Source organism: Corvus kubaryi, unplaced genomic scaffold, assembly GCF_017639235.1.
Source record: "Corvus kubaryi isolate FWS band 111438036 unplaced genomic scaffold, C.kubaryi_AGA036_p1.0 37396, whole genome shotgun sequence".
Taxonomy (NCBI): Eukaryota; Metazoa; Chordata; class Aves; order Passeriformes; family Corvidae; genus Corvus; species Corvus kubaryi.
In genome coordinates this window covers 24,761,263-24,775,777 of record NW_024581135.1, presented here as the reverse complement: position 1 = coordinate 24,775,777, position 14,515 = coordinate 24,761,263, and the positions used below count along the sequence as shown (strand labels likewise).

The following is a 14,515-nucleotide window of genomic DNA, read 5'->3' as shown; positions in this document are numbered from 1 at the left end:
TGTAGCACTAAAAAAAGGAAGTTGCAATATACACCCTAAGTACCACATATTAAAACAAAATGCTTTAATACTAGTCTGCATAATAAAAACTTGTATTTTACCTAATACTGGACAAAAAAGCTCTGCCCTTTTCATCAGTTCATTAAAGGGAGACTCGTCATTTGACAGCATTGAAGAAACCAGTCATATAAATTATACTTTGCTAGATGCACTTTTTAAAATTTGCATTTATTAAGTAAGTAATAGAGAGAGTAAAGTAAGTAAGTAATAGAAAGAGTAAAAAGACCCAGAACTATCAGTGCTGGTTCCCTCCAAATACAATTATTTTATGAGATTCTCAGTATCCAAAAATAAAAAAAATTATGATTTAGTAAATTAGATAAATGTAAAAATAATAAAATTATAAAATTAAATGATTGCTGTTAATAAAATCAGCACACCTTGAACTCTCTGCTATAACTATGCATTATAGTTGCGTATTATCAGATATTTTCTAGTTATAATTAATTTTTTTTTTTAATTATAAATCACTGCTGCCAAAGTAACTTTGCAATGCCTTGGATCATGATCACATCTGGGTTCATCTGCCCAGCAGCTGGAGCAGACACTCACCTGCAGAGGGTGTGGAAGAAACAGCAGGGGGAGTTGGAGAGGTGAAGCCATCAGCAAGGGGCTGAGCTCCTGCAGCAGCAGCAGCATCTGGAGCAGCGGAGGAAGGGGCAGGAGGAGCAGGAGGAGTTGGGGCAGGAGCAGAGGTAGCAGGAAGGGGAGAAGTGCCAGCTGAGCCAGCAGGGGCTAAGTCAAGAGAGGAGGAAGAGGTGGAGTTAATAAGGAGATATGTTAGCAAGGATTAGAGAAAGCCTCTGACTATTCAGTGTTAGCTATTTATTAGCTGCATAGCATTTCAGAATGCATGAGATGAGAAAACAATGGAGCTGTTAAAGAAAGGCTCATTCCTGTGTAGATGGTAAATGATGGTCAAGCAAATCCACTTCTTTCCAGGTCTGAAGGGAACACAACCCAAACTTTTCAGTGAAAGCCATTACTTTTGAAAGATGTCGTCGCACTGTGTTATTTATGCTCCAGTCTCTAGCATGGCCATCTTTAAGTTTTGTATGAATTAGAAAATACAAAGAGGAAACCAAAAAATTTCCAGCTCTTTGTTTCAGAAGCATCAGCTATTTTGCTGCAAGCCAACTACAGGCTCTTCTTCACTGAAAAGGTTGAGCAAAGGAAAAAAGTCCTAATAACTCTTCCTACTTCTGGAAAGTCTGGAGCCATTACATTGAGCAAGTATCTCTTTGTGACAACTCAGGCTTGCATTGATGTACTCAAGATTTACTCTGTGCCTGCCTCTCATTGAATTTAATTTTCTAAAAACATGCTTCTATGTATCTGCATAAACAGCCAATGAAAAAACATCTATTTACTTAAAAGGACAAGGGAGAAGTGTCCCTTTGCCCACTGATAAAAGGTGCTATGTCCTACCTTGTCACATGCAGACAGCCAGGCAAAAAATTCTGATAAACAAATTAATACATAAAAGGAACATTACAGCACATCAGACATTCAGAGAAGATACTACTTGATTCAAACTCATATTATCAATAGCAATGAACTCTGGGCTTCACTTGGAGTTTAGGAAACTGCAAATGCTCAAGGTTAACACTGAGGCAGAAAGAGGAACAGCAAGTTTCCATTTACCTGGATAGACACTAGGAGGAGATGGTGTGGGAACAGCAATGGGAACACCTACACTTCCACTTCCACTGTTCTCTCGACTGCTGCTCCGACTACTTGGGTGGCTTCCTCCACTGCTCCCACTGCTGCTGTAAGAAACCAAAGTAACCAGGGTATGAATATGCTGCTGTTCATGCTGAAACATAAAATCTCTCATAGAGCATCTTACGAAATCAAAGAAGTAACAAGGAACAAGAGAAAAGAAACAGGGATGATGCAAACCTATACAAAGCTGGGTTTTCCTGAAACTAACCACTTTGACTACAACACAGGAGGTTTTTCAGTAAGTAAGTTTTTCAGTAAGTAAGTAAGTTTTTCAGTAAGTAAGTAAGTTTTTCAGTAAGTAAGTAAGTTTTTCAGTAAGTAAGTAAGTTTTTCAGTAAGTTTAGTGAGCTTGCCCAAAAATGAAACACTTCCAGAACCTTGTTCAAAGCATGTCATTCCAGGGTTGTTAAGCCCCTACAGAGGAAATACAGAGCTTTTTCCTATAACTTTAAAAAGTATAGAGTGCTTAGACCGCAATTTGTGTGCTTTCAATTGAGACTACTGAAGTCTAGAAGTTGTAAAACAGTAGTACTTAAGACTTCTCATCTTTTAAGTCCACTTGTCTAGCCATCCTCAAGTACTCTTTATTTTTAAAAAGTAAAGATTTCAAGGGAAGTATTTAGATGTATCACATCATGAAATTTATTAACCTAGAGAAAAAGCTAGTCTTCTGCAGAGCCTTTGGTAATGCAGTTTAGCTTTACTCTGTTTGAAGTTATCAATATCCCCAAAATACTATGCTACAATATCAGCTACTCAATCAATAAACATCAAAGACTGTTCAAAAATGTCAAGTATAAGCATCTATGCAGTCCTTCAATATGTAGAAGGCAAGTTGTGTACAAAGCCTTCCCCCAGTGTGGTAATCATTTAGTAAAACAGTATCACGATCCACCTCCTTCAAAGACTTCACAGTCTTAGCAATTCATTAACTACTCCAAGTGATAGCACTAAAACCAAAGTGAATAGGGGATTAAGTGAATAATCTTAGCATGATTCACTATTCTGGTTTTATTAGTGCTCATTCTCATCACTTCAACGACATTCCCAGTCCATACAATGAATAAGGGAGCTTCAGGGTACAGGGAGGTGCTGCTGGATTTGGTATTTAGCACAGCATTTTCTGGCCCTGCGCCCACGGGCCAGGCCGGTACCTGTAGGTGCGGTTGCGCTGGTTGACCGAGGCCGTTCTGACCGGGCTCTGCTGGGCCGGGGCCATGGTGCGCGTCGGGCTGGGCACGTAATCGTTGGGAACCACCGGGGGCCGCACCGGCTCCAGCGTGCGGTACGGGGAGTGCCGCCTGCACCGGCACAAGCACATGCCACAAGCAAGTCAGGATAACGCAGACAAAACCAGAGATTCTTCACTCACTAAAAGACAGCTACATACTAATCAGTAATGTGAGCTTAAAAAATGAAAAAAGTGTTTTCTATAACTTTGCAGTACTTATTTTGTAGGATGAGGGAAAAAACAATTAAGGATGGTCTTCACGTACTTCAGTCTTCCTATCAATAAACTCTGCGTTGCACGTCCCGTTCTTGTTTTAAAGGTAAGCCATTATCTTGCATTAAAATAAAGCACCATGGTGTGTATGTATATACATAATCACATACCAGCATTCATCCCACTTGTAACACATTCTCCTAAGGTCAAAGTCAGATTCATAAACTTAGCAGGAAAGTACTTTTATCAAATACAGCACAAATAATTAATGAACAGTGCCACATACTCATTTTTCAGTCGTTTAGCACCACCTGTGAAAGCCACAGCTAATGACATTTTACTCTAAAGCTTGTAACTGTAAGTGTTCTGCATTGAGAAAAAGGTTGCTGTTGGGAAAGGCTGGTGAAACCCACTGTCTTCTGGCAGAAGCACACTAACATACAAGACATGATCAGTGTAAGAGGATGCAGATGTAACACCTCTTGACCTTTGTGAATAGTTAAAATGAAACCATAACACTCCTCCCAGTACAGAAAAAGAAAGAATCTTCCCTCTTTTCCCTTCTGTTCACCCACTCAGTAACTGCACTTACCCAATAGTTCCTTTTCCTGACATCGGTGGACTTGGTGGCTTCTGGGTGGGTGGTGTTGTGCGAGGCAGCCCACCCATCTTCATATTCTGGGTGCTGACCTGCATGAAAGAACGGGGAGAAAAACGGCCTTCACTGAGCTCAGGGTCGAGGGGGAGACACTGAGATGCCTTTAGCAATTAACTCTAAGTAGGGGAAGGTTTAAACAAAAAAAATTGACAGGCCATGCGTTTTATATGCAATTTCCACTCTGCTAGAAGTCAAGAGTTGCGCTCAAAGGACTCTTTGTGACATAGAGATTTTAGAAATTGTACAAAAAAGTGAATTTGCCTTCAGACTATCACATAAACATTAAATCTCTGACAATACAGACACTGAACCTATCTTGGCTGAACCTCCTGGTCATCTTTTGAGATAAAGGCAGTTATTTCACATGGCACTACTGAACAGTAAATTTGCAAAAATATTTTTGAATACTGTTTAAAAATACTAAGGCTTATCTAATAGGCCACAATCTAATGTGATTTATACAGATATGGAGAAGTAATATATAAATATGATCCATTAATGTTTTAATGTTTTCACAGCATATAAAAAACTTCTAAAGGTAATTACTTTAAATATTAGTTACATACATGTAAACATAGAGAGAAAGCTATTTTGAGAAAAATACAAAGGTTTATTTTTTCCCCCCATCAAATCTGCAGCAATTTCTTCTCTAAGAGTTTATAAATAAATGGACAGGGAGAAAAATACTTAGCAGTGATGTGATATAACTGCAGTTGTCCACTTCCCCTCTGTCAGGTTAAAATACTAATGAAGTAAATTTGCATAAAATAATTTACTCTAACTTCTTTCAAAAACTCATTTGCATTCCTGCCTGACTGATCAATCTAGGAATCGTAAACAACTGTTACCAATGTGCATTTTGCTTCTCTGCAGTCTGCCAGCCAAGCAAAACTCCCTCAATGCACGCATCCTTACAGGAATCATTACACGGTCTGCTTACAAAACAGCTCGGATTCACAAACGCCTGAGCTACTGCTTAGGCACAGAGATATTCAGCAAACCTGAACAAGTGTGCTTACATCCCTCTCTCTATTCTTCCTGTCATGCTCTATTTCACAGTGTTTCTTCTTTCCAAAACCTAAGTCTTGGCTACTGCCCCCACCTCCCACAGGAAAAATGAAACAGTGATCAAGGCACTCAAAAGTATTTGCAAACATCATTGAAGGCAAATTACTCCTTCAAAATTTGACTGTAACAACTCACTTAAAACCTTGGCAATGTTTAGATTTGTGAATTGATAAATATTGACAACAGTACAAAGAGTAATACATTCAGTATTCTAATCCACTGAAACTTGATTCTCTGGCTCTAAATAATCCCAGTGCTATCTACATTTTCAGTCTGCAGGGAAGAAAAGAAAACCCAAGCATTGGAAGGGGTATTTTGTCAGATTCAAAAACAGGAGTTTGGATTTAGTTGTGCAAGAGTACTCTGGAATGTCAATTTAAGACAAAATTATTTTGCACAGCATTATAAAGTCCTTTAAGCCAACTCTAAGCAACAAGAAATCTAAAGTTAATTCAAGTGAGGGATGAGGTAAGCACTGAACTACAACTACTTGAAGGGAAAAGGGAAAGTGTAAAATGAAATACATTTTATTCTATACACGGAACATTTAAGAAATAGCAAAATCTGAATTTTTTTTTAAAGTTGCAGCACCTCCTGTATTTCCTCTTTCATTAAACATGCCTGTTTCACCCACCTTCCTACTTGAGTTTTCAAAAAAACCCCCATAAACATACAAAATCCACCTTAATTAAATGCTCACTGAATTGTCACTTGCTGTATTTCAAACAGCCCACTCAGCCTCTGCTTTTGAATGCCTTTAGATGACAGACCAATCTGCATGCCCCTGAATAGTCCATTTAATTAGGGTTTTAATTGGCTACACTATTGGTTCTGACGAGATGATGTAACCACTGGCTATCACTTTACAGTTAATATAAAATTCCATATATTTAATACAAATAATCTTATTATTTTACACACAATGTCTGCAAGAACAAAAATTAACTTCTAGGCATCCCCAGGGCTACGGCTACATGAAAAGAAAGGATGGCTGAGGTGGAGGATGCTGGAACATCACACTGGGTACAGCCAGAAGTGGAGGTAACCCTTGCCTCACTAACACAGAACTCCAGAGACTGCTAGATACTTTCACTAACACTGCAATATAACCCATCCTTGACAAAGGATGGGAAGAAAGCTTTAGAGAACGTGGCCAAACAAAAAATGATCCCTTTTTAGCCCAGGAACTCAGCAAAAAGAAACCATCCTTTAAAAAGACTAACCTGAAAGATGGGGAAATTCACGGGCAGTAGGTTTAGTTTCAGGGTCCTGGAAATTACTTTTCAACATTGAAATTGAAATGTTCAAAGAGCAAGTAATTAAAATTTACAGGGTTGTCTTCAAATCTGACAGGACTGATGGCTTTAGGATCAGCTACTCTAAGTTAAACAATCCTGTGCAAGTAACTTCCCCTTTGACTTACTGCCAAATCATCACACAAGAGAAATTAAAAAAATACAATTATTTCAATAGTTCTAATCAAAACGGGCAGATCCTTGGAAATAAAAGCATGCAAGATACAAAAAAAAAAATCTAAAATGGCACAAAGTTGCAACTACAGCTGAGATACAAACACTATAATATATCCAGCTGTCTCCTTCAATGATAATTTCTACTGGAGGGCAGGGTGGGCAAGGGAGGCCATTATTTCTCCCTCTCTTCCAAACTTTACTCTATTGCCTTTTCTGTTTTGCACATATGGTTGTAAATACAGTTTCCATACACAAATCCTCACATCCCTCTTCCAAACACCTAAAATCTGAAGCAACCACCAGAACTTGAGGTCACATTTGCATTTGCTGTCAAGTTAAAAAAATCCTTTTTCTGAAGTAAGCTGGTATTTGCCAGAAGTTCCATCGTTTCAGACGTCATTTCCTCTGGTTCTGCACAGCTGGAACTACCCAGATGCAGCTGATTTCATGAGAGGGTGAAAGCAGAGGAATGCATCTGTCTGATGATGGTTTGTTTGACTGCAGGACCCCACAGGTCTGGGGCTGATTTCCAGTTTAAATCTTGCAAATCATTTTAAGAAAATGCATGGCAAAAGAGAGCCTGCAACCAGAAAAACAAAGGAGTATCTGTCTCTGCCTTTGCTCACAACTGCACAGTTAACCAGCCAACCACTGTGTTTAGAACAGGAAAAAAAATAACAGAGGCAGTAATGATTTGGGCATAAAGCTCAGGAAAAAACCACAGCTGACTGATGTAAAAGCAGGAAGACAACCCCATGACCAGACAAGTAGGGCACAGGGTCTGTTCAGAATGCATGCAGGGATTTTTCAAATAATTTTTTTTTCCTCTTTCACAGAAGAAAAAAAAGTAAAAAATATTACCAACAGAAGTTGTGGAACACCACATAATTCTAGCAAGATCTTGGTTACTTTTTTTTTTACTGGATACCTTGCAGAAGTTTTTTATAGATGAATTAGCAAGAACATGCACTACAGAAAAATATTTTCTACCGAAGCTGTAACTTTGTCAGTACTGGAGTTGGAATTGGAAGTTTTGCCAAGGAAGAAACTACAGAAACTACTTAAAAAGCAGATCCTTGGTAAGTAACACATCCTGGAAAGTGCTCTGGGATCCTGCCCCACAGTAACAGCTGTAAAATGAACTGTAAAGAAATGGATCCCAATGGACCATTCTATTCCAAAATGGTACAATAGTATTTCATCCAGTATTTTCTATTACTGAGCTACAGTTCTAGAAAGGTACCATCTGATGACTTCAAGACACAAGACGGCACTCACTAGAGCACTCAGAAAAACTATCCTTTTAAGTCTAATTTTTTTAATAATTAAGACTTATTTGGCCAGTTTCTGGTTTTGGCAACAAGTTTTTCATAGATTACCGTGATTAAAACACCATCTTATGGTCCTACATATAACCAAGTTTCCTTCATAGTTACATTTTTATCAGCATTTAACATACTGAGTTTCTTTAGCACTCCACTGTATAAGGAATTTGTACAAAAAAACTGGTTAAAACTGATAAATCCTGCTGTCCATTCAATTTAATTCTTGGGAATGTTTTCACGAGCAAAAAAAAAATACACTGAACAGGAAGTGCAGAAATACGTAGTTGGTCAGACATGAGAGCTGGTCAAGAGACTGCAGAAAGTATTTGCACCAATGCCCTGTATTTATACAGATGTGAGGCACTTACCTGCAAGAAAGCAAGGTGGGCTTTTTGAGGGGTTGGGCTATTTTCAGTTGGTTGGTTGTTTTTTTCCCCCCCAAAAATCCTGAACACCAGATACTCAACAATCAAACCTCAGGAGGAGCTACTTTCTAAAGCTGGATGCAGCCAGAATTTTTTAAGTGGTGCTTTACATTTATACTGTATTTTCTAGAACTTTCAGGATGTCAAAAGAATAATTTTTTTTGTCCAAAACCTAGTAAGAAAAAGTGTCCCACCAGTGATGTTTCACGGATTAGATTCAGAAACTTCAGGCAGTTCCTTGACCTTCTTGAGCAATTTTATACCAAATTACAGGAAAAAAACCCACAAGGATGAATGAAAACTACCTTCCCATACCTTGCTTCATCTTGTTAACACTAGAGAGACGATGAATAGATTTTTGGCCCATCATTTGCTATCTCAAAGTCAATTCCTTTTCAGGCTGTACTCAGTCACTCAAATACTTACTGTGCGTGTCTAATCAAACCATTTGCTTGTCAGTTCCTTAACCAGTTTACACAGTAGTGAAATGTATAAATTTCAGCCCTGTTTTGGCTAATGACCACAAGTAGAAGCTTCAGTAAATAAGCTTACTTGTTTTTACCACATCCACCTATGTAGAGTAATTGAAGAACCAAGTCTGGTGAATACAAAAAGGCTTAAACAATGTAATTTTCAACTGATTTTCCTCTGACTTGTAACTGGAATTTTCTTCAAAATCTGTTTACAATTTCTCAGACACAAATCCAGTGCTACAGTCAGTCAGTTTAATATTATAGCTGCTAGGTAATGCTAAGGTTTTTTTGCAATCATGAAAAAGAAATGCAGGCTAAACACTTCATATCCAATCACTTCTACGTGAAGTAAAATAACCATTCACACAGTACTGGGGCTACTAACTGCTTTTTAGTCTTCTTTCAGCCTGATGCACAGTGACTGTAGTGAGAGAAAGAATAACTCAGGTCTACTGAGAGATGCTGCGCTGCTTTTTGCCTTTTTGTTTTCTCTCTTAAACTCCCATGTTTTGGCAATGAGAAGTTGACTGACATGTTTGATTCCTCAGATCAAATTTCTAATTGGGTTCACTCTAGCAAATAAAGAAATGGTGTTATAACAAAAAATGTTATTTTCATTCCAAACCTATAAACAGAAAAAATATTTTCTCTGAAAAGCTGAAGAGACTCTTATTGCCACTGCAGATAATGCACAGATATGTCAGTTCATATATAATCTACAATTATACAATTTCAAAACTTTTCTTAGGATAGTCATGACTTGTTTATAAACTGCAACTACAGAGAACAACAAAGAAAATTGAGTTTGCAAATTCGTTTTTTAAGAACACTGAGAAAACCATCATCCAGTATTAAGTGTGTCCAGAATAAGACATATTCAGCACCAAAAGTATCCATTTTCTGTAAACAGACAGTAAAAAAACAGGGAGGAAACATATTTTGCCATTCTCAAATTATAAGCATGTAAACACTAAGTGAGTTGAAATACTGTACACCTCACCACCTTTGCAAAAATAAATTTCAAATGACGTGAGAATTCCCTCATAAATTAAAAATTTTCCATTATTATATCAGATATGCTACAGACACTTAAATACCTGACTAAAAGTACCACCTGTCCAATTTCATAGGGACATCAAGGAGGTATCTACAGAAATACTTGGTTTTACAAGCCATCTCAGGAATTTGCAGGATTTCTTTTAGCTTTTTCCAGTCATAGAAAATACTTTAAAATATTCCATGACAACTTGGAACTTCCTTTAATCAATATACTCATTCTACATATTAGCATTCTATGTTCTAAAATACAATTCCCTCATTAAAACTGTGGCACCTGCTACTAAAAAACTTCCATTCCCTCTTTCCCCAAACCAGCTGCACTTCAGGAGGAAGAGGATATCATAATACTCAATAAAGGCTATAACCTATCTATTAATTAATGTACTATGAACTCCACCATAATACCATGTAACTTAATTTAACTGCTTGTCTAGTTGATTTGATGCTTTTTATTGCTGCTTCTGCAGCCACTAAGACTGCTAACATTTAAAGAATTTGGCATATTTCAGCCTGAGTTCTTGTTGCACTATTCATTTAATATTCAACTAAATAAATCACTTATCTTGTTGTTTAACAGTTATTAAGTATTTTACACAATTATCAAATTTCTGGAAGTTTCCATAGATGAGTGCCTCTGAGTATTTAAGCAGTGCTATCAGTTCCTGAAAAAATTAAGAATACTGCAACTTTAAAAAATAATATACAGATTTGAATTTGTTACACACCTTTGGAGCCCATTATCTGAGCAATCTCACACTGAAACATTAATCCAAATCAAACTGTAACTTACACCGTATATAGGATAAAAAGAATATTACACAGGGGGAGGCTCATATTCAGCTGCTATCTAGTCCGTGTATATTTTTGTCTACACAAGGCTAGCACAACATCCCTCCCTCATAAATGATCTGTTAGATATGCTGAGGGCAGCTAGTATTTTACCACAAAGCTTTTAAAATTAACTGTGTTAGCTTCCTTTCATATACACATCAATTTATATCACAAAATGCTTATCCACAATGAAGTACTCAACAGAAGTTCTGCAACACAGAAGGGAGAGCGGGTGTTGTTTTAAACAATAGTAGCATTGATGTCAATCATCTCCCCGTGTGTAATAATCTCAGAAGAAGAATGGAAATCCAGCCCTGGGGTTTCTTACCTTAAATCTAAGCAACCACTTAATGCATAAATGGAGCAAATAAAAGAGGTAAGGAAAAAAAGCATTGAAAGGTTAGTTGGAACTTCAGGATATGAAGAGAAAGGAAAAAGAAAGAAAAAAGTTAAGCATTCGGCATTAACAAAATAATGTATCAGTAGATCATAGAAAGAGTGGTTAAAGCAGAATGTCATGAACAAAAGATCTTCAAGCTGAAACTTTTAATATACATTGACCACAAAGCCTTTAAATTATTACTTCAACATTCAAATGTTTGTACACTGTTTACTCAAGTTTTTACAGTGCTAACAAAAAGGCAGCTTCTTTCAAAATGTATCATGAGACCTAGATGGATTAACTTCAGAGATTAATTTATTTGAGCTGTCAAAGACTATCCTTATCAATGAGCCTGAGCTCATTGTTTACATGCATTAGCATGTTTACAAGTAGCTGAAATGGAAGCTTCTAACATATTAAGCTAATAAACGTTCTTTTCTAGAGAATGCTGTTGGTTAACTTGATGCCATGAGATACCTCTTTAACAAAGATCAAGAGCAAATCATTACATCTTGTAAGACGTACAGCACACTCTGTGGATACTGCACCACAGATCCACATTTTCTGAAGTATAAATTAAGACATTAACCAACAGCAAAATCTTACTTTAAAGCCTAGGTGCTAGCTTTTTGACACTAAGTCCTGCATCTTACTGGAACAATATCATACATCATCTTTCTCCATAATAATTTCTTTTAAAATTACTTGTCTTTCCATTTGAATGATCTGTTTTCAGTTCAATTTATCTAAACATAACGTTAAATTTACTACGCTTTCTGCAACACTGGATGTTAAATATTCATGTAAATATTTAAATATTCAAATAAATATTTATTTAAATATTCTGATAAATAGTAGAGCATCCAGAGTGACTGATTTGTTTCATCCATTTAGGAGAGACCCTGCTCTATTAAAAACAAGCATAATCTGACTTACTAGAAAATCTCCTGTCTTTGAGTTTAAAGTTCTGTGGATCGATTAACCAATATGGCCTCTGCCTCATGCAGCGACACTGGAAAACCAAGTCCCCCTGTACTGGCCAGACTGGTCAGTTACACTGGAAGATCCATCAGCAGAGACCTCAGCAGGACTGCCTGGTAACTACAATGCCTTAATACACACCTCTCTGAAGGGACCACTTGTTTTTTTTTCCCATTGCCTTGATTAAAGAACTCTTTGGTGGGAACAATAGGTAATAGGTTGGAAGACTTTGTAACTTGGGAAACATTTGAAAAAAATTGAAAGCAAGTCTCTGTCACACAAAAGGTTCTTTAGATTTTTGCAGCATTGTAGCTTCAGGGAGGGAAGATGAGAAGGGACTGCTGGGATGATAGAGAGGCACTTGAATTCTCTCACATCTATTAAGAAACCATAGTATAGAGCAACCCTTCCTGAACATCGTCTCCATGATGCTTCAAATTTCTGAATGGAAGGAGTAAGATGCTCAAGGGTCTATACTACTACTCTCAGCATGGCATACTGAATTTCTTGGCCAAGGATCCTCCCTTTTATTCCTGTATTATTCTGTCCAGATTGCCATCTTTCTCAGGGGTTACAATGAATGTCTGCTGCATCAAGCATTCTGCCTGTCCTGAAAATACATAATTCTGGGTCCAAGTACTGGAGCAGAAGCCCTTGAGCAGAAAAAGGACAACAAACACAAACTGAGGAACCCTGATGCTAACCGGAATTTTAATGCTGTTTATGCAACAACTCCTTCCAAATGCTCACTTGAAGGGAAAAGTATCCCAGCTCAAACAATAAAGAGCTATATATAGGCTAATTTAAAGCTTCCACATATTTTTATTTTTTTCTCTCTGTTCTACAGCCAGAGATCTAATAAACTAATCTGTAATAACTCATGCAGAACAAAAACAACAGGTTCATAAGCACCACTGGCCACTTTTTCCCCATCAACAAGAGAGCTGCTCTTTCTTCTGTCCTAAGCACACCATTAACCTGACTGGAACACATTTACAATCTTCAGGATAGCATGACCTCAAGTTCTCTGATTGTTGTTTCACAAGTGCACAATACTTCTTCATTTTCTAGATAAACCTAGTGCATTGTAAATAAAATTTAAGTCTATCACAAGCATAACAAATGGATGTAAACACACACTCGAGTCATCATCCATTCGATGAACTATGTTCTTTCAAAAGAATGTAATTCATTGCATCTTAGTATGACTCTGCTACATTGAGGTAAGTGGGATACCAATTATAATGATTTAGAGCCAGTGCTAAATAAGACTAAGCTGCAGAGCAATTAAAAACTATTGTTTAATGAGTTCTAAAATTATCTCCCTAAACCAAAAAGTGATTATTAAAATATTAGGAACAGCAATCCTACAGGTTAATATGCTCCATCCACATCCAGAAGGACATCTGCTGACCTGCATAAATTCAAAATTGGCAGCAGATTTTAACACAAGACTGGTAATAATTTCCTGGTCAAAACTGTAGTTATTAAAGTTGGGTATGCTTTTTTGCTAGGCCTTTTTAAAATCTGTTCAGAGGTTGATTCTTTGGGTAAGAAATGGGGGGAAGGAGACTTTCTGTTAACAAACAGGATGTTGAAAAGACCTTAAGTAAAACTGCTTGGGAAAGGTAATTAAACTGTTCAGAATTTGAATTTTAAAAGTTAGGTTAAACAACCTACTGCCATTTAAATGGCCGTCCAAGCAGACAAATCAAATAGGACAACAGAGATAACCTAACCCAGTTAGAAGACAAGCAAAAGAAATTCTGGTGTACTTTGACTGGAAGAAGCATTCTTACCTTACTGCTACTCAACAGCTTTATAGATTTGTTAGTTTGTCTTGTAAAAATGACAAAAACTTTGTGTTGTTTACCTTCCATTTCCTGGAATTTTAATACTGTCAGTGTTCTCATTTCCGTACTTGTTTTCCTGGCAGCACAAGTTAACAATGAGCTCACACCTGCTAAGACTGTGCCTACAGTCAGGACGTGCTTTTAAAAATGCGTATCTAACACATACTACTGCTGCTGTATACATTGACCTAACAGCCGTAAGTTGTGTCCCAGTCGGATCTCTGCTCTGAAAATTCCTTCTTTTTTCCTAAACTTAAAAGGAAAAACCAGCTGGCTTTAAAGTTGGCAGTAATATTCCCATCCTGAAACCTCATATGGCACAAAAGTTGTAGAGAGCTCACTTTAACAAAGCACATCACTGAGTTTGTGTGTAACTGACCCTGGCAGAAGGAAGAAAAGGGAGCCCATAATACTTCTCATGCAAACCCTTCCTTGGCGTGAGCTTCAAAGTAAACCAGTGGCAATTACAGCTGGATCACACTTTGTGGTGCTAATTCAGGCAAAAAAGTGATGGTCATTAGCCCTTCAGTCCCCATGTATATCCCTGGCAACTGATCCAAACAATAATAGCAGCATCACACAAGTTATATTCAGAAGCATTTTAAAAGGTGAGACTCGCAGTCCCAATCAGAAATAAGATTCAGTGAGTTTGCAACATTTAGAAACACTGGGGCAAGAGAAAGGGAAGGGACAACTGGAAATAAGACAGGACTCCTCTCATGTTTATAGACACATTGTCCAGGCAAGGAGAAACTGGTA

At 37.4% G+C, this 14,515-nt stretch overlaps 1 protein-coding gene across 25 annotated transcripts in view; it reads right to left on the bottom strand.

Annotated features, from left to right (window-relative positions):
- Positions 1 to 14,515, bottom strand: part of ABI2 (abl interactor 2) — a 39,878-nt gene that overhangs the window by 16,899 nt on the left and 8,464 nt on the right. For 4 of the 25 annotated variants that reach the window (XM_042040800.1, XM_042040797.1, XM_042040792.1 and 1 more), the window contains 4 exons: positions 3,822 to 3,919; positions 2,940 to 3,086; positions 1,705 to 1,829; positions 613 to 795 (listed from right to left, as the gene is read on the bottom strand). In XM_042040800.1, the coding sequence (XP_041896734.1) occupies positions 613 to 795; positions 1,705 to 1,829; positions 2,940 to 3,086; positions 3,822 to 3,919 (553 nt within the window). Of the gene's footprint in view, positions 1 to 612; positions 796 to 1,704; positions 1,830 to 2,939; positions 3,087 to 3,821; positions 3,920 to 10,868; positions 10,887 to 14,515 lie in introns of all 25 variants that reach the window. The other 21 variants (XM_042040810.1, XM_042040815.1, XM_042040806.1 and 18 more) reach the window with 9 other exon arrangements.